Consider the following 24397-nt stretch of genomic DNA (forward strand, 5'->3'; position numbering starts at 1 on the left):
CATGTTGGACGGAACTAAACGACTGTGGAGCCGTAGCCGAAGGTGCAAAGACTGTGAGGCTTCCAGAAGCTGAGCTGCTACTGCAACATACATAAATGTATCCCTCAAGCTCATCCTTCTTGCTCCAAAAGCCCATAGGCCCAAGACCAAGCACGACCGGTCTGACCCGCTACTGCTCCACCCCGGGCTCCCTCCTAAACTCAGCTGTCAATTCCGTTATCGGAACCGCAGCCGACTTCGACTTCTCATCCCTCCGATCGCAGCCCTGATCGGCCACTACTTCTTCGGAAACGGTCACGGCGACTCTTCCTCCCTCATTAGCTCCAATTCAACTTTTAAGGGAACTCATCCAATGGCAGCTATAGGGACGCCAGCACCACCAAGCCATTGCTTCAATCGTACGACCTGAATGAGATTGAATCTTCTAATTCTTCTTCTGGTTCGTCATCGTCGGTGGCTCTGGTTTGCCAGCAAAGCTCACCAGCTAGCTTCCCCAGCCATCTCACATATTCTCAGATTTCTTGCCTTTGGATGGCTTCCCCATTTTTTGAATATTGAGAGATGCCATAGAAAACTAGGGCTCAGATGGAAGTAAGGAGGAAGAAGAAGAAGACGGAGAGGTTGAGATCTGACGAAGGAGACAATGGGAGAGGGGCATTTTTGTCTTAAAATATTATAATTTTGTGTTCCACGGATGTGAAACGAGTCGTTCCAAGGGGTGAGGCGGAACAAAAATTCACTCAAAACTTGTCCCGTGGATCAAGGCGTTGCACCCGTTTTGAGTGTACCAAACGTGTGACGGAACGCCTCGTCTTACACTGTTACATCCCATTCCACATACCGTACGGAACCTAAGATAGTAGCTGGGTACAAGCCCCAAATAAACGCCTTCCCCCCACTTCTCCCCCCTCTCCCCTCTCGGTGAAGCTCCAGTTCGCTTCGCTTGTTCAGTTGGTAGCTAAGCAGTCTCTCTGTCTGTTTTCAATTTTGTTCTCTGTCTTTCTCTCAAGTAAGAGAAGAAGGGAGAGAGAGAGGGAGAATGAGCAGTTGGAAGAGTCTTCTTCTTCGAATTGGCGAGAAATCTCCCGACTATGGCACCTCCTCCGACGTCAAAGAACACATTGTTCGTACCTCCCTCTCTCTCTGTTGTGAATTTCAAAACCCTAATTTGCTTCGTCTTCTCATCCTCTCCTTTTTTCTATCTAGTCTGGTTTATTGATTGATTAATTCTCTTGGATTTGCAGGAAACTTGCTATGGCGTGCTTCGCCGAGAATTGGAGCACTCTCCTGACGACGTTTCGCAAGTAAAGCCAATTTCTTTTTTGTTTTTCCTTCTTTCAGTGCCCATTTACAATTCGTTTACTCAGTGGAAGACTGTTGATGAAAAGGCAAAGAAATAAAAAGGTCTTAAATTTTTTGTATGAGTTTGTGAAAATTGGAATTATAAGCTAAGGATATGTTTCGGGTCGAGAGTTTAGATGTTGCTGGATATCTTTTGTATACGATGTCTAAGCATCTCGTACCAAAAACTAAAATTCTAAAGCACCCGATAATTTATGACCTTTTTGTTTCTCCAGCCAAATGGGTCAGTGATAATATGTTTGGTTTACGGCCAGGGAAGATAAAATAAGGGCAAATTTTTACATTGTCTTGTTTTTCACCATTTTCACTTACGATTATGGAATGGAAAAGACAAGGAGGGTGGAGAGGACATGGGGACGATTACTTTTCCTTTCAAACACACTAAAACTCTCTCTTTAATATAGAAATTTGGGAAGGAAAAGAATTCCATACTCATAGATACTTCTTGTTCTGCTGTTATATACATTAACTTTGTTCTTTTTCTTCTGACAGTACCTTATCCAGTGTGCTGAACAGTTGCCTCACAAGAGTCCTTTATATGGGACAGTGGTAGGGTGTATAAATACATTGCTGACTTTATTTGTGTAGTTTTTCCGATTCTTCAGTTCTTCCAGTGTTTCTACTTTCATCCCTATATATAGTATTCATAAAAATCTTTGCTGAACTTGGAAGTGTATATAAACCTTCAAACTGACCATGACTAAGCTAATAGCTTCCATTTTCTTCAAACTGACTGAGTTTGACCTAAACTAAACTGTTCTCTTCTGTTTAAGCGAGATTCACATGTTATAGTCACTGGAAATGCTCATCTAGGGCACCATTAGGGTTCTACACAGTTTTCAGACCAAAAATTATATTAGCACAATCACATTGTTAGTATAAAGTGAAACAAACCAAGCATTTAGAAAAATGCTTTGGAATTTGGTGATGAAGTATTTGAAATTACTGCCTGTTGAATAGTTGACTTTAAAGTTCTTTAGTGTTTCATAATTAATTATTTTATGAGGTGCATTTTGAAGGTTTTTTATTTTTATTTTTATTTTTTTATTAATTGAATTGCATTCAGTTATTTTTATGAGAAAAAAAAAAGGGGAAAGCTTGACCATTACATGAAGCTGCACAAGTCTAAATGAATGGTTTTAGCTCCATCAGATGTATGTTTGTTGGATGGTAAAATGTACCATACATGGTGGATTCATATATGTTTAACAAACAATTGAAGAGTTTGTTCGAAAAAAATAAAAAATAAAAAAATAATAAAAAATCATATTACACCACCTGTGTTACAAGTTGTAATTTCTATTAACAATAATCCTAGAGTCTACTGTATGCATATTTTCTTACTTCTTGAGCTGTAATTTCTTCAATAACCATATTTCTTGTGTACTGCTTCAGGCTCTTTGGGATTCGTTTACTCACACCCTCTCTCTCTCTCTCTTCCCAGATTGGCTTGTTAAATTTGGAGAACGAGGAATTTATTAGGAAAGTAGTTAAGAACACTCAAACTAATTTCCAGGTGAATGATTCTATGGTTGAAACAAGCTTCATATATGTTTGCCTATCATAATTTTGTCTCCGATGAGTAAAAAATTTACCAAATATGGACTGCTGCTTTGTAATTTGTAATAAACAAAAAACCAAAGTAAAAAAAAAATTAGCAAATTGGAGCATTTGCCAAGAGTCTAGTATTTTTTAGTTGATGCTCTGCAACCTGGAATGCCATACACCTTGCATATTTTTCATGTGCTGTTTGTATTCATTTGAATTTCAATTTTGCTGCTGCCATGACTGATGATTTCAGAAGACTTGATTCTTTTGTCTCTCAATAGATTGCCAAAAGGGTTAATTACTTTGAATTTGGTTTTGTCTTTGACTCTGATAAAAACAGGTCAGGCATGCCAGTGTTGGATTAAATGGTAGTGTGAATGAAATGACATTCTTAGTTCATGGATCTGCTCTTGAATTATAATATAAGAGATGTGAAAAATGAATTGGAATAGTGGGATAAGAACAAGTGAACATATTGTGGACATCTTGTTCTTGTAAGTTGTACTTTTGGTTCTTATTAATAAAAAGAGATCTCATAAATAAAAACAGAAAGAGAGATGAATGAGTGAACAGGAATTGTGGGATTTGAGCTGCCCATTTACCTTTTAGGTTAATTGTGGGATGTCCGACAGTCTGAGTATTTGATGTTTAAATATCTGGTGCATGCAAGTTATGTGGTTGAAGTTGGTTCTGTTGTTAGTTTTTTCATTAACTCTTTTATAAGGCTATGTTTGAAAGATTAAAACTATTGGATGATTATTCTCTATTTTGATGTATCCATCATTCTTTTTAGTGAGGATTTTAGAATTGATATTCTTCTTTTTCTTTTTTTGTGCTTGATTTTCAGGATGCTTTAGATTCCGGAAATTGTAACAAGATTCGTATTTTGATGAGGTTCCTGACTGTTATGGTATGTAAGATGTTCCTATTGGTGACTGATGAAATTCAGGAACAGATTGAGAACACAAGAATACAATCACATTTATTCGTTATAAGCCTTAATTCGCTCAAATTTACCAAGGAAATTTTTTTGTTAATGGGTTCTGGGAATGTAATGTTGTCATCCATATGCTATCAACTTAAACTTTAGGCCATATCTTACCACATTTGGCTGCTCATATGAATACATTTTGTATCTCCGCTGCAATTTCTAGAAGCTTTTCATTTAGACCATGTACAATCTACAAAGTTCTTAAGTTTCATCTCCTACTCGCTGGAGTACAATTTAAAGGAAATGCATGTCATTAATATAAAGAACATTAACTTCTATGTTTACCAGTGTAATATTGGACTACTACCCAGGTATAATATACAATGAAAAGTACTAATACTACCCGTATTATGTTATCCAAAACACTGTCATATCTTCCCCAGTTGTCCCTACCCATATTAGCTTTTGGTTTTCCCCTTCCTCTTGATACCATAGGCTAATATCGCGAAATAACCTTCAATACTCATGGAAACAACTTTTCTTATCCATATACATATGTATGTGTGTGTATGCATAGAGTAATGTTCTCTTGTCCCACTTAGGTTGCCAGATGAATGCATCTGTTTCAAAACTGTGAATCTGGAGTACACATTCTGACAAAAACCAACTTGATCAGTGTTTCAGATTCCCAGTCTTGGCAAAAGAACATTACCCTATATTTATATACTATGTACATATCTTTCTGCATGAGTGCGTGCATTTTACTAAGATATAATTTTTTTCCCTTATGGTAACTTTCTCATTCTATAGATGTGCAGTAAAGTTATCCATCCCAGTTCTCTTGTGGTTGTGTTTGAAACATTATTATCATCAGCTGCAACAACAGTTGATGAGGAGAAAGGCAATCCGTCCTGGCAATCGCGAGCTGACTTTTACATAACATGCATTTTATCTTGTCTCCCTTGGGGAGGAGCGGAACTCATTGAGGTACTGTTATTAATGGTGCTTGATAGAAAGAAAAAGTCTCTTTTATGGTACCAATATTTAATTTGTTTCAGTATTCTTTTTCAAAATATTCCTATATTCTATGTCTGCTTATGGACCTCATAAAACTTTTAGTCTTTGGTCTGTTTATAAACTAAAAGTATGATACTGAACGGTTCCCGTGGATTCTATGTTTTTTGTTTAGAACTTGTTACATAAAAGGCATAATTTGTTGCATTCTTGCTATAAGCAATTTAGGCCTTCACAATTTGTGTCTCACTTCTGTTCCAGCCACTAACTGTTTAAAAATAAAAACTTATTGCCCGGCTTTAAGCGGTGTCTCTCAGATGTTTCTGTTCCATGTCTGGGTCTGAGAGTTGAATAGATGCACGCCATCACATGTTGTAGCTATGTCAGAGGGCTTTCTGTGTCTGACACAGATGTAGTGGCCCTTTTGGTTGTGGTGAAGCTTCATGGGAGTATGGTTGGAGGCACGAGTCATTGTATTTTTCCCTTACTGTTTACTGTTTGATTCAACTATGGCTTATGTTTCCAGTTTTCTGTTTCATTATGAGTATAAATGCTCCAATCATGATTGTCTCACTGCAGCAAGTTCCTGAGGAAATTGAGAGAGTTATGGTTGGTGTTGAAGCTTATTTGAGCATAAGAAAACGTGCTTCTGACACTGGGTTGTCCTTTTTTGAGGATGATGATGAGAATGAGAGAGAACCTAGCGATAAGGTATAACTTATTTGAACATCATACTCGCTTTCCCCTTTAGATTAAAATATCATTTGGTGATTTGCGTATGTTGTAGTCTACCAGAAATATTGGTATTTTAATTTCATAGATTCCAGTGATTGTTTGAGGTGGTAGCTGGTTTAGTCATTGTTGCTTGTCTGTGTTTCTCTCTGTTTGTTTTCTGTGCTAGTGACTTTTTAGTGTTGTCCGTCAAAACTATGTCATCCAGAAATAGCATTCACCATGAATTTCTTCTTTAATATCCACAATGTTTCATTTTACAACTCTACTCTTAACAGATTAGGACTTAGTATTGATGCTTGGAATGATCCTTTTTAAAGTCTCCGGTTTCTCCACATGTGTTGAACTCTAGTGTTATTATATATCTCAGATCAATTTGTTATAATGAATTGGAAACATTTTCTTCGTAGCCCCCCTTAAGTATATCCCTTGATCCTTTATCATAGGCCTTTTCTAAGTTATTGAATATCATGTTCGTCTTGAATTATCTTAGTGAGTTGATTGTCTACATAGGATTTACCTCACAAAATTTGGAATGGATATTTGACACTTTCTTTTCTTACTATTTGTTCTATGACCTAATTATTAGGGAGAATGACAAGTCATCCATTTCAGTTACTATTAAATAGTTTGTTACAACTAAATATAATTAGATGTGCTAATGGTTGTGATCAGTTGGGGTATTATAAGGTTAGTTAAGGCAGTTAGGTAGTTAAGGGCTATCTATGTAAATAGCCAAAGGCTATATAAATACCTACACAGTGTACAAATATTAATAAAGTAAATATAATTGAAAACTTACAGAGGAAGTTGTCTGTTTCTATATGGTACCACGCCATTTTGCTTACCAGCATCGATCCATCCTTCCGCTCAACTATATCGATTGATCGATCGATTCTTGATCAATTTTTTGTTCTTCTTCTCCTCTGATTCTTCAATTCCTCTTCTCCGATCTTTCTTGCATCTTGATTTCTACAAGATATGGCGGTGCAATCATCTTTGCCACCGACTTAATCGTCTTCTCCGTCAATTCAAAACCCTAATTTCTTTGGTAATCCAAGTCTTCTGAGTTCCTACACCTCTCTTACAATTCACAACATCGGCAGCATGGTGCCGATTAAGCTGAAAAGATCAAACCATTTGCCATGGCGCGCACTGTTTGGCCCAATCCTCAAGCGATACAAGCTTCTTGGAATCATTGATGGAACTGAAGCATGTCCATCGCCATTCCAGCTTGATCGCAGCATCAATCCTGCCTTTGAGGAATGGTATGAAAAAGATCAAAATCTTTTGATCTGGTTCAATTCCACACTTTCTGAGGAAATCATCCCCTTCACGGTTGGGGTTTCATCTTCTCGAGAACTCTAGGTGAAGCTTGAATAGAGATTTGGTGGAATTTCAGAGGCTCACGTTCATCAATTGCGGTCGCGTCTTCAATCGGTTCAGAAAGGATCCCACTCCATCTCCGAGAATCTTCAAGAAATTAAGGAAATCTTAGATTCCTTGCAAGCTGTGTCTTCGTATCTGATCGAGATCTTATTGCAGCCACACTTCATGGCTTGCCTGATGAATTTGAGTCTTTCATCAACTCAATCATGCTTCGATTGTCCTCTACATCCATTGATGAGCTCCATGGCCTTCTTCTCACTAAAGAATTGTCTATGGCTCGACGCAAAAATGTCAGTTCATCTTCTGCAGCTGAGCCTTTTCAAGCTTTCTCGGTGCAATCTCAGCCCGCTCTCCTACCCACTACATCTGTGTTTGCTGCTCAGCACCAACTCCAATCATGGCACCAACCAAAATCTAACAATCGTGGAAAGAACAATAGGGGCAATTCCTTCTCTCATAGAGGCAATCGCAACTTCCATAACAATCATGGTAATTACTCCAACAATCATGGCAATCGCAGTTATCAAAGCCCCCGCCATGCTCAAGGTTCCTCCACCTTTAAAGTTCCTTGTCAAATCTGTGGATCTACCAGTCATGAGGCTATTGACTGCTTTGATTGCATGAATCCAGACATCTATGGTCGGATTCCTCTAGCCAAACTTGCTGTTATGTGTGTCAATCACTTTGCCAAACCATCTCAGTCTTGGTTGATTGACTCGGGTGCCACCTCTCACATTACCAATGATGTTGCAAATATTTCTTCTCCTACTCTGAACAAAACGGTTGTGCTGAGAGAAAGCACAGGCACCTTGTTGAGACAGCTCGTACTTTGCTTGTTGCTTCTCATGTTCCTCATATATTCTGGGTAGAAGCTTTATCCATTTCAATTACTGCAGCCTCACCGTTCCAACCAAGATACATCATCTCCAGAAGGTTCTTCATCTCTAGATCTTCACTTTGATCAATATATTCCCAATCTCTCCACTAGCAGTGCATCACCTCCCCCATATGTTTCTGCCCCTGTCTCAAATCCTCCCAAGTTCATCTTCTCCTAAAACCATCTCAGTACCTCTTTCTTCTAGTTCTGTTTCTGTTTCAGAACCCTCATCTTTGCCACCAAGTCAGACAAGTCATCCTTCTATCCCTATTAATTCTCATCCAATGATTACAACATCCAAAGCTGGCATATGCAAATCTAAGTCTCAGGTTTATGCAGCAACCAAGCATCCTCTTCCTGTTGATCTTGATTATGTTCCCAGTACCTACTTGCAAGCTTCTAAGCATGCTCACTGGCAAGCTGCAATGCAAGATGAATACAATGCCTTGATATCTACTGGTACTTGGTCACTAGTCTCCTCTCATCCTTCCCAAAATATAGTTGGATGCAAGTGGGTGTTTCGAGGTAAGAAAAAGGCTGATGGTACTATTGATAGGTATAAAGCCGGCCTTGTGGCAAAGGGCTTCCATCAACAAGAGGGTATTGACTTCCAAGAGACTTTTAGTCCAGTTGCCAAGCCGGTTACAATTCGAATCCTACTCACTCTTGCTGTCCAATATAATTGGTTTCTCAATCAATTGGACATAAGCAATGCCTTTCTTCATGGAGACTTAAAGGAGGATGTCTACATGCAACAATCTCCAGGGTTTGTTGCTCCTAATTCTCCTAGTCATGTTTGCAAGTTGAGAAAATTTCTATATGGATTCAAACAAGCTCCTCGAGCTTGGTTTGATAAACTATTTCAAGCCCTCATTCTCTTGGGCTCACACAATCTTCCTCTGATGCCTCATTGTTTGTTCTAAATATTCCTCATTTGGTTATTGTTCTGGTGTATGTACGATATTCTAGTAACTGGTCCAAACTCTCAACTCTGTCAACAGTTTATTAAACAACTCGGTTCTCAGTTCCTAGTGAAGGATCTTGATCCTTTACACTACTTCTTGGGCTTAGAAGTACGCAGATCCTCACAAGGCATCTTTCTACATCAAACCAAGTACTTACTTGATCTTCTCAAGAACACAAACATGGAGGGTGCAAAACCGTGCTGCACACCTCTTAGTTCCAAGAAACTAGATTACAGTGGGCCTCTCTTGTCCAATCCCACTGAATATCGTTCTATTGTAGGAGGTTTACAATATCTAACTTGGACTAGACCAGACCTTGCATTTGATGTGAACCAGATCTGCCAGTTCATGCATGCTCCTAGGGAACAACATCTTCAAGCAGCTAAAAGAGTTCTCAGATTTCTTAAAGGTTCTCTTTCACATGGTTTGTGGTTCACAAAGGGTCTTGTCCATCTTTCTGCATACTCTGATGCTGATTGGGCTGGCTGTACATTTGATAGACGTTCTACAAGTGGCTACTGTGTGTTCTTAGGCTCCAATCTCATTAGCTGGAGTGCCAAGAAACAAAGTACTGTTGCTAGGTCATCTACAGAAGCTGAATATCGCTCCTTAGCTCACATAGCTGCAGAAATCATTTGGGCCTGCAAAATTCTCAGAGATCTCCACTTTCCTCTACCTACACTGCCTAAACTTTGGTGTGACAACATCTCAGCAATATCCTTAGCATCTAATCCTGTCTTTCATGCTCGCACAAAGCATGTTGAGATAGACTACCACTATATTCGAGAATTGGTTCTGGCTAATCTTCTTAAAATGTAGTTTGTTTGCAGTGAAGACCAATTGGCTGATCTCCACACCAAGTCCCTATCTAAAAGTCGATTTAACTATCTGTGCTCCAAGCTTCCAATTGGAATCTGTTCTGATTTCCCTTCTAGCTTGTGGGGGTGTATTAGGGAGAATGACAAGTCATCCATTTCAGTTACTATTAAATAGTTTGTTACAACTAAATGGAATTTGCTGTGCTAATGGTTGTGATTAGTTAGGGTTATTATAAGGTTAGTTGAGGCAGTTAGGTAGTTAAGGGGTATCTATGTAAATAGCCAAAGTCTATATATATACCTACACAGTGTACAATTATTAATAAAGTAAATATAAGTGAAAACTTACAGAGGAAGTTTTCTGTTTCTATATTAATCCCATACTTCCATAATGTGACTCATCAATTTAATTCTCTTGTAATTTCCTCAGCTGGTCTCATTTACCATTATACCTGAAATTAAAGTTTTGTTAAATAATTTTGTTAGTCACTGAATTCTTGAGTTTTTAAACTTCTACAGCTATTTTATGCGGCCCTAGAACTTTATATATTCCATCTTTTAAGTAACTTACTTACCTCTGTAGATTGAGCATATCAACCATATATTAAGTTCTTCCCCTATACATTTAATTTGCTTCATATCTCTGTTATCTAGTCAAACTATTATCCTATTCATTGTTTTACACTGCCTTGTAATATTATCCTAACCACTGTTTATTCTTTATTTTTTTGAACTTTCTGGTAGGATTTCTTGGAAGATTTGTGGGGCCGAATACAAGTTTTATCTAGCAATGGATGGAAACTTGATAGTGGTAATGATCAAGTTTCCCAGAGTTCGTTTAAACTTAAACATTATATTTAGATTGGCAATTTTTTTATTCTATTTTTTCTCATGACTTTTATTTCACTGTTTGATCAAATTCTATGGACTCACTTGGTAGTTCCGAGACCTCACCTATCATTTGAAGCACAGCTAGTTGCTGGAAAGTCTCATGAGTTTGGACCCATCGGCTGTCCTGACCAACCTGCTATGCCTTCAACAATGTCTAATATAACTTATGGTAAACAAAAGCATGATGCAGAGTTTATCTATCCGCAAAGGATACGAAGGCTGAATATATTTCCTGAAAGTAAAACTGAGGTAGTTTGCTATCTAAGAACTAAATTCATATGTCTAAACCAACTTTCTCATTCTTAAGTTTGTTAATTTTAAGCTCACTAGTGATTTCTTATTACATTTTTTTATTTTTTTTCAATATTTTCTCTACAACTTCAGTGCCACATTACTGTGACCAGCTTAAAATATCCAAAATCCTCCAAAGTTTAAAGTTTTTGAAGTTTGTAACTCTCTATTGTGATGGCTTGAAAGCTTCTCTTTTTTCAGGTATCTGCTTCTAGATATGCTTTTCAATCCAAAGCAGTATTTTCTAGGATTTGAATCCTCCTGGGATTATTTATGGAATTGTATTAATAAATTAAAGACTATTAAAGAGTGAAAAGAAATTTCTTCGTGCAATCACTCTCGACTTTTTTATGGAATGAAGCTCCAGTTCAAGTCAGTTGTGTTTGTAAAACTAGTTTGTAACCCATTTGCATGATGTGTGCTTTATATCAAATTATACAAACTACAAGGGCAAAAGGTAAATTTTATTCTTAAGAGTTTTTACTGTAGTCTGTGTGCTCAGTATGTAGTCCAATTATGTCAAGCATTTTTGAAATACTGCACAGTTAAGAAGAGAAAAATAATATGGGATAAATTAATGAATATGTATCCTCTAGAGGCAACAAAAGTAAGAATTTGGTTGCATCTGGTACTGGTACCGTTTTCCACAGTTCTGTTTTCAATATAAACTTAATGGAATTACTTTCCGACATATGTTGTCCTTTTTACTTTATTATTTATTTGACCTGTTTTGAGTTACTAGCTTATATCATGTTCATTACATACTTGTGTTTCTGCTTGTTTGAGTGCATTTCTGCAATAAATTCTACGCATCGATTTTATTGGTGATTGGTTGTAAAATCTGTTCTTTTATTTATTCATGACATGAAATCTTGTCTTTGTTGATGACAGGACGTGCAACCCATGGATCGCTTCATCGTGGAAGAGTATCTGCTAGATGTGCTATTTTACTTAAATGGCTGGTTTGTGCCTCTCAATGACCTCCTAATAGAAGACATAACTAAATTTCTTATAGCTTCTCACTTTAATTAGTTTGTTGACTTTCTGATGATCACTTTGTTTTATGCTTTTTACTTTTTCTTTTTGGAATTGAGAATATGCTACCTGTTCAAACCAATCAGACCAACTCCTTTTTCTCTTGAAGAGATTCTGTTAGGTGTCTTGTGTTTTTGTAGTTTCAAAAGGGTTTTATAATGTATAGTGATAGCAAAATTGTGTGATGGTTAACTGCTTAATTTATGCATTTCTTGGAAAGGATGAACTTCATTTTAAAATGTTGGATAGTAAAGTCAGATGCTACATAAAGTCAAACTCTTTTGAGGCATTTAAACATCTGAACGTAAATGTCAAGTTTGCATGTCGTATTGCTTAATTTGTGTTCGTGTCTTTGCAACATAATCTATAACTGTGGGTTGAGCAGAGGTTGTGATTTTGGATATTCTGTTGGAGGCTTGCAGCAATATATTTGTTGTGTTTGTTTGTTCAGGAGAACAAACTATTTTGTTGCTTTTTAAGTCATACCCTGCTAATGGTGTCAAGGCATTGATTGGGGGCAGAAAAGCATAATTTGTGTGTTCCCTTTTAGTAGTTTTAGTTGTAACATTTTTTATAGCTAGATGTGTTGAAGAGAAAAACAAGCAGATACCTAGTTGAAATTTTACTTGTGTTCTGAAATCTGGATTACTTGGTGTTATCTTACCGTCTTGTATTCATTAATATGTGTGCAGGCGAATTGATATTGAACACTGCAGTTGTACTTTCTGATTCCTTGTACTTAAACTTCTTCCTTGTTTCTTTTTTTATTTGATTTTTGGCCTTAATAATATTTATTCTGTTTGTTCTTCCTTCATGCAAAGCTAGTCGAAAGGAATGTGCTTCATATATGGCTGGCCTACCTGTGCCCTTTAGATATGAGTATCTTATGGCAGAGACAATTTTCTCCCAGGTAAGTTGTTAACCATTGTATTTTTGCCGTCTTTTAGTTCCTATTTTGATGAGCTATTTTTATTCTCTTTCCAATCATTACTTTATCCAACTGTGAAAGATATATGATTTGTTAATCGTATGAGTTAATCGTATGAGTTTAACACATTGTAGCAATATTTGGTGGCTTAGTTATGAGCCAAGATAAATGGGCTGTATGGCTGGAGTTGTTTCTTCAGTTTGGTTTCTATGGTTTTTCCAGTGTTATTTGCAAGTAATCCTTTTGTAGGATGATTCTCCAAAGCTGCATATGGTTTGCCTAGGTTTTAGGTTTTGGAACAATCGGTTTATATTTGTTTCAATGGAAATATTTGGAGAGTTTTTCCTTTTATTTGGAGAAATAATGGTAAAATATTTGCTTCATTCTAGTTTTCAGATTTTCCTTAACTATCTGTATATGGAAATAAAACATTGGCAGTCTAAATTTAATTTTTGATCCCAATTTGCTAGTTCATTAGTGCTCTTGAAGATTTTTTTTTCATCGAACATTACGGAATTGTTTCCTAAATTAATATGGGTGCCTTTTGTTTAAATTTATCTTGATTTATTGTTCAAATCTGTAAGGATATTTTTGGTGGAGTACCATGTTATAGGCTTATAAAGATTGTATATGAATTTACTGCTAATGAAATAGCTTAAAATGCATACTATTCTTTTAAAATGATATGTTAATTACGAATTTTTGTCACAAAGTATATAATAGTCTAACATGGATCTTAATTGGTTTTAACCTAATGGATTTGAGATGCTTGGAATTGGAGTTTGAGAACGAGATTCTTATAGAATTCAATATATTTAATCGAGAAGGGTAACAATTTAACTTCTCAAAGTAGAAAAAGTTTATAAATTTTTCTTTTGACTACAGAATTCATTAACTTTTAACTCTGCTGAACCAGCAGGCTTAACAGAATAAGATAGGATTAGATCCATATTCTTCCCTGCTTATTCTTGGACATTATTCTTTTTATTAACAGATTCATTCCTTGACTATGTCATTGTAAAATTTTATAGTTTAAACTTTCTCATGTAAAACAAAATGATGTGTTTTATATTTGCGCAGTTGCTTATGCTACCACAACCCCCTTTCAGGACAATATATTACACGCTAGTTATTATCGACCTCTGTAAGGTAATATGAATACAATTATTTTGTCTATGTCTTGGTCTTTTGTCTGATTGAATTGAAGTAGACATCAATTTTAAAGCAATCTGACTATGAATTTTAATTCTTAGGCACTTCCTGGAGCCTTTCCTGCGGTAGTTGCTGGTGCTGTACGAGCTCTTTTCGACAAAATGGCTGATTTAGATATGGAATGTCGAACACGACTCATCCTTTGGTTTTCACACCACTTGTAAGTTCCAGTATAAGTAGTACCACTAAATTTTCTATGTGATGTACAAATCTCCCTTCTAACTTTCCATTTTGCGACGTTGCTACATTATCTTGTTAAGTATATTACTTTAACGGGAAAGACTGCTTGAAAAGTCAGTAGACTCATTGCTGTACGCATGTTTGGACCTTGGGCTACAGAAGTAGCATCTTTTTTGTAAACTCCTATCTCATGTGAAGGTGGGATTCTATCCTAGGTCCCATAACTGCCAAGGACATTACTGACATTTTTGTAGGGAAATTACTACCAAGCTATGAAGCACAGATACTCCAAAAAAATAGATATTTTATTTCCCTGTTTTATACGATACTTGGTGGATAACTCTGAGATAGATAGTATACATAGCTGATACTTCAAGTCTGCATCCATCGACTTTTTGGCAACTTTAACTTTGGGATACCTGTATACGCATGATGGACACATATGCCAAATTCAACGTAATGATTATTTGCAATTATTTTAAAAGAAGTTTGGGCTATTGTAATTTCTGGAAGTGATAAGTGATATATAACCGGAAATAAGAGGAGACGATCTTTTTTACTCTGGTGTGACAGAACAAATTAAGGGGCTAGGACTTTATATTTTGCAACATAGAGGAAGAGAAGAAGAGCTGAAGAAAGATATGAATGCTCTAAGCTCGTTTTATTACTGTTGTATTGATGCTTTGCCCATACCCTAGCTTTGGACATTTTTTGTTCCGTATCCTGCTATATCGTGTCCCGCAACGGGTATCCGTATGCATGCAACATAGCTGCCGAGCAATGTAGACATGGATATAATCTGGATTTTTAGTTAATATACTGAATATGTTAACATGTATGATTCCTAATATACTATGCCTACCTGACCATGCAGATCAAACTTTCAGTTCATCTGGCCATGGGAAGAGTGGGCTCATGTCTTAGACCTTCCAAAATGGGCCCCACAACGTGTTTTTGTTCAGGAGGTTCTGGAGAGAGAAGTCCGTTTATCTTACTGGGATAAAGTGAAGCAGGTACTTAATCATTCAAAAAGATATTGGTAACTAGAATTGAGGTTTTTACAGCACAAGGCTTCACATCTTGAGGTTTTATAGGATATTACACAACCACATATGTGCTCCATGGTTATACTTTTTCTAATATAGTTCTTTAATTATTTTCCCTTTAGAGTATTGAGCATGCCCCTGGTCTGGAAGAGTTGCTTCCTCCCAAGGGAGCACCGAATTTCAAATTTAGTGTTCAAGAAACCAGCGAAGAAGATGGGCTACATGCACTTTCTTCTGACCTCAGAAACATGGTGAAAGCTAGGGCATCTGCCCGTGAAATGATAGTATGGATAGAGGAAAGTGTGTTTCCTGTTCATGGGATGGAAGTTACCCTCAATGTGGTTGTGCAAACTCTCCTCGATATTGGATCTAAAAGTTTCACTCATTTGATTACTGTATTGGAGAGATACGGCCAAGTCATTGCAAAACTATGTGCTGACCAGGATAAGCAGGTCATGCTGATAAATGAGATTGATTCTTATTGGAGGAATAATTCTCAAATGACTGCTATTGCAATAGATAGGATGATGGGCTACCGAATTTTGTCTAATCTGGCCATTGTCAGATGGGTCTTTTTACCACCAAACATTGAGCAGTTTCACATATCAGATCGTCCATGGGAGGTATGCTTACAGCATTTTTATAGCATTAAAGTTAAACTTGTCTTTTCTGCTGTTATAACTGTTTACGTTACGAATGCTTGGTTGAGTTTTGGTGTTTTTCCTTGCTTGGCATCAACCTTGAAAACAACATGAACAGAACACTTCAAAGTTGTACAAATCTATGCAACTGCTTCAAACATGAGATAGTAAAATTAATTTGGCATCTACCTTGTTCACACAAATGGAAACTGAATTATTATAAGCTTTAAATTTGGTCTAATCCAAAATCATCATGCGAAGATAGGCAATTCAAGATAATGCCACTCTAGTGGAAAATATGGATGATTGTTAAAACAGGAGACTTATCAAGATGAAAAACAAAAAAACAAAAAAAACAAAAGGAAATAGCGCCTTTGTTGGTTTTCTCTGGTTAGCCTGCATTCTTATATTCTTGAATGTTTTATGTTAATTTACTTTGTGTGACATCTTCCAAATTTTAGAGCTTTCCAGATTCTTGCTTGCATGATGTTGGTATGGTTGTTATTACAACTAATACATTTCAATTGTTTTCTCTTAATGTGGCCTTCATGAATTGTGCAATGATTTGGTCAACCAGATTGAAATCATCTTTGATATACTTTCAAACTTTACCCTTCTTACCATTTTTATTGTATACTTGGCCTTCATTTCCATAACAGAAATTTACCCTGCTAAGGGTCAAATCAATGAACATACGTGTTAATCATCTTAGTTTCAAGAATAATGGTTAATGTTTCTGGCATCAATGAGAACTCAAAACCAACCTACATTTACTGGTTAATGTGTAAACAATGTTGAACAAAGTAAACATTTACTGGTTGTGGCCATCTTGTCCAGTCCTTATGTAAATTTTGTGTTTATTACAATTCAGTTTGTTTCTTTTAAAACAAAATACGATCTATTTGTACTATCATTTGTACCATCTCTCTCATATAGGTAGGGGCCACCAACACATGTGGGTCTCATTTCTATTACAGAGATGGTACAATTAGAATGTAAAAATAGCATTATATATATATCAGGGATATATAGGGTAGCATTCTTTTATCCAATTTATGAAATGTTCTTTGCCACTTGATGCAACACAATTCCCCATGATCAATGGTCGACAGAGTGGCAACATGACATGCCAGATATTTGGTAAGAGAACATTTTTTCACATAGATTTTCGTCTAAGGTTTTCAAATGGGGTTTTGTTTCTCAGTTCGGTCAAGATGCGATGGTTGAGATGCCAATTATTTCACTGAATCGTCTACAGAATAAAATATAGACATTTCAGATCGTTGAAATACACACACACACACACACACACACACATATATATATGTATATGTGTGTGTTGTGTATTGATCATTTGCTTCTTCTCTGCTCGGTAGCTTTTATTCTATGGTTGAAGTTGTTTAGGGAGTTTGGTATCAGCTGCGTTTTACCCAGGGATTGTTATTCTTTTATGGTAGAGAAGCTACCAGGAAAGGGGAAGAAAGCCAAGGTCTTATGGGGTTGTATAGTTTTTGCTATCGTCTGGGCCATTTGGGTGGAAAGAAACAAGCTGATTTTTTTAGGACTACTCAGTCAGTAGAAGGGAGGATCTTGGGATAAAACTCGGTTATTGTCATCTCTATGGGCATCGTTTACTTCAGAATTTAGAGATTTTTCTTTTTCAGAAGTTTGGCGTAATTGAAATGCTGCTATTAGTTAGTTTTGTGGTATTGCCGTAGTTTTTAAGTGTCAGGGTGATGTTGCTATTTACCCTGTTTTTGTTTGTGCTTTTGCGGACTTCTTGTCCGCTCTTGTATTTTTATTGTTTCTTTGCAATAAAAATTTGTTTTTCCTTCAAGAAAAGTTTGTTGTGTATATTTTAACTGGGTATGTAATCACTTCAATGTTGTACTGCTAACATGGCTTGTTGTCAGTTGAGCACTCTTCATATGCTCTGCTCCATTCCCATCTCCCCCTTCCATAAGAATTTCAAATTAATTTTTAATTTATTTGTTTACTAATTTATTTATTCTTCTTGACCTGGAGCTGTTACCATATGAACTATCCTTTCTGTACTTAAATATAATCTCTAAATATGTTTTTCTTGATTGCTTATACGTTTTTGTCCTTATCATCCAAACAGATACTAAGAAATGCAGTTAGCAAGACATATAACCGTGTATGTGATCTACGGAAGGAGATTTCTTCTTTCAAAAAGAGTGTTGTATCAGCTGAAGAAGCTGCAGCAACGGTGAAAGCAGAGTTAGTAGCTTCTGAATCAAAGCTTTCACTCGTGGATGGCGAAGCTGTTACTGGGGAAAATCCTGTGTGGCTGAAGCGTTTGAAATCACGTGCTGAAAAGGCTGAGGAGGAGGTGGTGTCTGTACGTGAATCTTTAGAGGCTAAGCGGGCTCTTCTATACCGATCCCTTGATGAATTTGAGGTACAGAATAGTTGGGGAAAAGAAGCGCCAACATATTTCCCCCTTTACATCTGTTGAATCATTTTCCCACAATAGATGTAAAATTATGTATATATTTCCGTCTTGTAGGTGCATGTCATAATTACTGAACTTTTAATTAATCTGGCCGTTGGCACTCTTCATCTTTTCCTTGTATTAACCATGGCGTTCACATGCAGGCATTATTCTACTCCATGTACAAAAGCTTCCTTAATGTGTTAACGGAACGGCTGCCAGAATCGTCCAAATGTGTCACATTGCAGGGATTAAAGGGGATTCATGCAGATTCTATGGCAGTTGACCTTGAAGAATCATCCACAATGGATGTAGACAATGAGAATGGAATACCTAAGAAAAGGTATTTCTTTCCCTCACTAAAATACAAAATCCTATATTCATGTAAATGAAAAACATGTTGACTACAAGGTTAGAGCAGATGAAGGATGTTATGGAGGGGAGAGATTGGGATACGGATTACTTTATTGTTGTCCTTCGTAATTGACTAGCTTTATTTTCGTGTAGTCTCCTCTGTTTTCCTAAATATCTTGTTTTTGTTATCATAAATTAATAAATTGTTTCGACATTGTGTGACATGCTATTCGAATGTATTTAACTTGTCTTCTTAACTTTTGCAGTGAACTGAATGGTGGGAGGACAAGTAATGTTTATAATGTAGGTGAAAAAGAGCAATGGTGTCTTTCAACTTTAGGCTATCTCAAGGCGTTCTCGAGGCAATATGCTTCTGAGGTAAATACAGTGTCGCTTCTCTTGTTCTTTTTGCGACTTCCCTCCTTTGTTCGTTTTCCTTTCGACCCTCCCCCTCCCGTTTCCGGTATCATTTTTGTTTTCTTTGGATTTTTGGGTGAAGTTTTACAGACATGCTTAATATTCTTTACTACGGAATCCCTGACCTTATATATTATGTACCTGTCAGATTTGGCCTCACATGGAGAAGTTGGATGCCGAGGTTCTAACCGAAGACGTGCATCCTCTTATTCGGAAATCAGTTTATTGTGGTCTTCGTCGAGAAACTGATGGGTTGTGAAACTTCAAACTTATCACCCCCCCCCCCCCGTTCCCCCTTTTCTTTTTTTCCAAGCAAACAGCAACACATGTACGTTGATGAGGTAACCTTATAAGATTTGAAGGAGATGAGGCTAGCTACGGCATGTATACCGAGCGTTAGGCGATTTGTATGTCTAACTGCAGATGTGTACTAGGTGATATGTAACCAAAACAACTAATTAGAGGCTAGTACTGTGAAAATTCTTATGGATGGAGGCACTTTGTTACAATTCCGCTGCTTCTCCCATTGTTTTGGGGTTTTGCATATATGAAATGGACTCTCGTTGCCTCCTGTAACTCGCCGTTAGGCATGTGGTTATGTTGGTCGTCTCGTTGCCAACGAATGGGAACGGCACCATTTTATTGGACTTGTACCACGTTCAAGTGTTGGTGCTTAGAATCTTAGTGTTGTGTTGTAGTGTAATGTGCCATTCCGACCATGTGAAAAGCGTCGTATTGACGAAAAACATCTGACGCGACCCCTTATTCTGTTGTGAATGTTAGTTGCTAGGAGACTAAATTTGCAAACTAAATGATGTTTCACCAATAAGAATCAAGCACTTTAAGCGACACTTTAAGTAATAATCCAGTTCAGGAACACCACTTGCTACCGAAACGTGAGCAACTTTTTTCTAAATGTTAGTTAAAAATATAGGGCATTGCTATTTGCTAGTGTAGCATCTCTAATCTCTAATATTAGAAAGCCTGAAGCACACTTGTGTGTCTTAAGGCATCACAAAAAAATAATTGGACCGAAAAGCCCCTAAAACAAAAAAATAAAAAACTGACCGAATTGATACATGAAAATGTGCAAGGTTTTTTTTTTTTTTTTTTTTTTTTTTTGAACAAACGATATTATCTACACTAAAGGGGAAGAGGTGGGCTTAACATCACAATAGATTAGTAATAATGTGGTTTAAATTCGCCTTTCACAAAGGCAATTGTGTAAAGAAAAAAAAATTAAAGTTTTTTTATTAGAAGAAAAAAAGAAAAAATTAAAAAAAAGGGGAAAGACGTGCAGGTTAAGGAGAGTTTAACCCCCACTCTTCCATTTAAAACGTGCCATTTAAGGAGAGATTAACCCCACTCCTCCATTTTAGGAGAGAGATTAATATCCCATAAAAATAAGAAAATACAATAAAAAAAGTAAAAATTCGTTTTATTGGAAAAATGAAAATAAAAGGACGTGATGAACCCCTCAAATGAAAAAGAAAAAAAAATGAACGTGGAAAATGGGAAAACTGCACCCACATTCAACAAAAAGCAGTTTCTATCAAACTGAATTGCCAATATATCATTCCACAAATCTCATTTCAATCCCAAAATTAGAAAAGAGAAATGTGCATAGAGTCTCTATCTTACAAAATTTTCAATGTCTTGTCAACGAGGTTTGCTACATATTATCTTATTACACAAATAGATTTTTTTTTTTTTAAATAGCAAATTCTCTCTCTAAGTTTATGCCTCCATAAGTTTATTGTGTAAATTGGGTTATGATTTTTGTGCTTGTAGGGTTTTGTTGTGAAGCCGGAAACTTTACCTGATGGGACGGTTAATTTGATGGTGTTGAATTGCATGATTCCTGGCAAGACTGAAGTAAGCGAATTTGATTAAAGTGGGACTTTGGTGCATTCAGGATACACTGTCATTGCGTCCTTTTGTGAATAAGGTTTTACCCATGCTTGAAGGAACTGTAGACATCCCCAATCCCTCCCCGTCCGAATTCTTTTCTCACCACCAACTAAATTCGAGTGAGTGATACGTACTTGAGTGATCAAAAAACTAATCAAACCTGAGAGTTCTACTGTTTCCAGATTTCTTTACAAACTAATTGATTTGGTTTGTATCCTTGTTAGTTTTAATAGGCAGAAGACACCTATGACTGGCGTTCTACCTTTTTTTTAATGACTTTAATGATGCTTTTATGCGTATAATATAATATGAAATGAAAAAGAATGAGAAAAATGTTGTCAGTAGAAAAATAGAAATTACACAATTATAAATTAATTTGAAGTAAAAAGAATAGAGGGAGTTAGATCAAGATTACACACAGTAATCACTACTCACTTTAATTGACCGAGATTTCATAGTAGAGGTTAAGAACAAGCAACTAAAAAAATACACACAAAAGAAAACAAGTGAAACAATCTTGCATAAATAAACGCAATAAAAATTTGTAAGTAGCGTGATTGTTTGGAAAAAGGCCACCATCCATACGAAATTAAGAATAAATCTATCCGCCACTTAGTACTACGATCTAGTGATATTCTTTTTCAATTGTAAGTGAGAGGTCATAGGTTCGATTCTCACCAAAGGCAAATTTGAAACACATTATTGCTAATCCATTATGAGGCTAAGCTCATCTCTCCCCCTTAGTGTAGATGATATCATTTGTTCAAATAAATAAACCCATCAGTCAAGTTAGGCAAACTAGATATTTGGTTAGTAAATATTAATTCTAGATTTGCATTTGATCTGCATATAAATTAACGTTATTTTCTATATAAAATATTTTTAGAGGCACACATTGAAATTGGTACCAGATAGAATATCCTGCAAAATAAAAATTTAACTTTGCACAATAGACTAGTCAAATGAACTAGTAAACTAGTTACAGGTTAGTCAGTGATATAAATAGCAGTTGCAATAACAAATCCTAACTGATCAATGCGTCTAACTAATCTGAGTCTGCCTAGATTAATTTCACAACAATAATTTATAAACTTGAACACATTTACATATCAATTCATTATGCAAACAGTAATGACAAAGTAATTATGAAACAAAGTATGCTTGATTGACTAGTCAAGCTCATCAGTCAACTAAGTACAGATTCTTCAATTAATTAAAAGCAAATATACGAATAAAACTTAGTTCACTACAAGTTATCATTGTCAATGACAATTCAATTCATTGCTCATAATATGCAGTGTAAACTTAGTCATAAATACATATCAAATAACAACTCATAGGATGAATGAAACATATGCTAGTAAATAAGATATGCGAACAAGTTTAAGAGACAAAGAACACAAGAGTTTTTGGCTGAAAAAAACCCACATCTGGTTTAAAAAACTGGGGACTCTCCACTGAGTCCAATCCATTAGTGTAAACAAGGTTCATATAAAGACCACACAAGCTCAATTCTTGGTTCCCTATCTACGAAGCAACTTTACCTTTGTCCAACCTTGTCTTACACGAGATGAACTCCTTCAGTCTTCACGAAGTAGTAGCTCCTCCTGAACTCTTCACCTTGTGGCACCGATATCAATTCAAATCACGAAATGATATGATGTTATGATATGCATATAAAATCTGGATTCAACAACCAGTCAGTTTAACCAGTTAAACAGTTGAAAGAAGAAATTGCGAGAATACAAAATAGGTCAGTTTAAAGATTTGAAACTTGAAACTTGAAGAACTTGATCACAAAAATAAAATAAAACCAAGAAGAACAATGCAACCTTATTCTACAATGAATGGGTGTTTAATGCATGAACATGGTTTTGTGGCTAGGGTTTCTAATGAAGAACACAAGAGGTAACCCAAGGTTTTAAAACACTCTTTGAAAATGTAAAATTTCCTAGCTAAAACAAATGAGCAAATACGAAGATTATAAACAAGCATTTACAAAGAAGGATTTATAAATATTTAAAGAAGAATATTACCCAGAAGAATGTTTGATGCTCCTAGGGAGTTCTGAGATGGAGAGGAAAAACAAACCCTCTCAAAATTATAAACTTTCTCTCTAAAGAGGAAATGAAATCCTCTAACCTTATTAAAACAAAATCTTTGATTGCTGCAAACAAGGTACAAAGTGATACTTATCAAATGTATAAGCAATATGAGCATATCAATGGTGAAAAGCTCAATCCCATCTAAAAGGTGTCAGACATCCTATGTGGGCTATCTTAAATTGTGTGCTCAACTAGTTCGACAACAGCGAGAAAAACTGACTAGACAATTGGACTAGACAGAATGCAACACGAATATAGAAATGAAATGCACATGTATGAACAAACCCTTTAAGGTGAAATGTGCCACATCTTGAACATTTGCTCCAGCATCAACAACCCACAATTCAGAGTAAAGCCTAAAACTAATTGAGCGTTTGTGTGGTTCAATTACAATATTTGACAAGGAAAGCCAAACCTAAAGGTCTTGTCTTCACACACAACACCCGTGATAAATAAAAGACTTTCGCACACACGTATGTGCGTGTAGAAATGCTAGTTAATAAGTAAAATGACTGAATGCATTTCATTGAACTTCGTGTGAGAACTTTATTCAACATTTATGCTACAATTAAGCTGTTAAGTTAATAAACATAAATAACAAACATTTTGATCGTATTTCTTTAGTCATTGACTAATTTCTTTCCAACACTTCCCCTCTAGTCGGAGAGTGAAGATTGAGATCTCCCAACTTGTGCAACAAGAGTAAGAAGACATCTTTACCAAGGGGCTTAGAGAACATGTTGTTCAATTGGGAAGAAGAAGGAACATATTTCAATGACAACTAAACCATCCTGTATTTTGTCTCGAAAGAAATAAAAGTTTATCTCAACATGACACGTTTGTTTGGGAAAGACTAGATTAACAACTATGTGTTGACCGGCTTTGTTGTCACAATAAATTTATGTATCTTCTGGATGTGGAAGTTGGAGAAGCATAGCAAACTATGGAGGCAAGTGTGTTCAACATTAAAAAATTAAATGAGATTTTGCACAAGTACCACTTGAACTAGTAGATTGTGTACAATTACCTCCCAGACTTTTTATTTTGGCAAATACCATTACCACCTAAACTTCATGTTTGGTGCAAATCTATCACCTAGATCAGTTACCATCCATACTGTCATTAAATCAAGTTATAGTGCCAAGCATGTGAATTAATATGAGGACAATTTAGTAAATTTGATCTACATTGATTTGAAGAAAACCAAATTACAAAAGGCAAAAGAATTAACAAATTAAGAAACTAAACACCCGCACCAACTCCCCAGCTCCCACACTCTCTCAACAAAATTCATT

At 36.2% G+C, this 24397-nt stretch overlaps 1 protein-coding gene across 1 annotated transcript; it reads left to right on the forward strand.

Moving 5' to 3' along the window:
- Positions 1–899: 899 nt before the first annotated feature.
- On the forward strand, positions 900–19707 carry LOC137715342 (nuclear cap-binding protein subunit 1). Its single transcript, XM_068454633.1, has 19 exons — positions 900–1123; positions 1245–1304; positions 1855–1911; positions 2807–2878; positions 3758–3820; positions 4652–4828; positions 5435–5566; positions 10381–10447; positions 10577–10776; positions 11710–11780; positions 12679–12763; positions 13862–13930; positions 14035–14153; positions 15048–15186; positions 15342–15842; positions 17983–18282; positions 18480–18658; positions 18936–19047; positions 19235–19707. Exons 1-19 carry the CDS (start codon positions 1040–1042, stop codon positions 19343–19345), a joined length of 2598 nt encoding a protein of 865 aa, XP_068310734.1. The 5' UTR covers positions 900–1039; the 3' UTR covers positions 19346–19707.
- The last annotated feature ends 4690 nt before the right edge of the window (positions 19708–24397 follow it).

The sequence above is a fragment of the Pyrus communis genome, chromosome 14, assembly GCF_963583255.1.
Source record: "Pyrus communis chromosome 14, drPyrComm1.1, whole genome shotgun sequence".
In the NCBI taxonomy this organism is placed as follows: Eukaryota; Viridiplantae; Streptophyta; class Magnoliopsida; order Rosales; family Rosaceae; genus Pyrus; species Pyrus communis.

Excerpts from the sequence above, each read along its gene's own strand:
- LOC137715342 (XM_068454633.1), top strand. The coding sequence starts at position 1,040 with ATGAGCAGTTGGAAGAGTCTTCTTCTTCGAATTGGCGAGAAATCTCCC. Across the intron at positions 1,912-2,806 it reads GTCCTTTATATGGGACAGTG|ATTGGCTTGTTAAATTTGGA; the intron begins GTAGGGTGTATA and ends CTCTCTTCCCAG. Across the intron at positions 10,448-10,576 it reads TGGATGGAAACTTGATAGTG|TTCCGAGACCTCACCTATCA; the intron begins GTAATGATCAAG and ends CTCACTTGGTAG.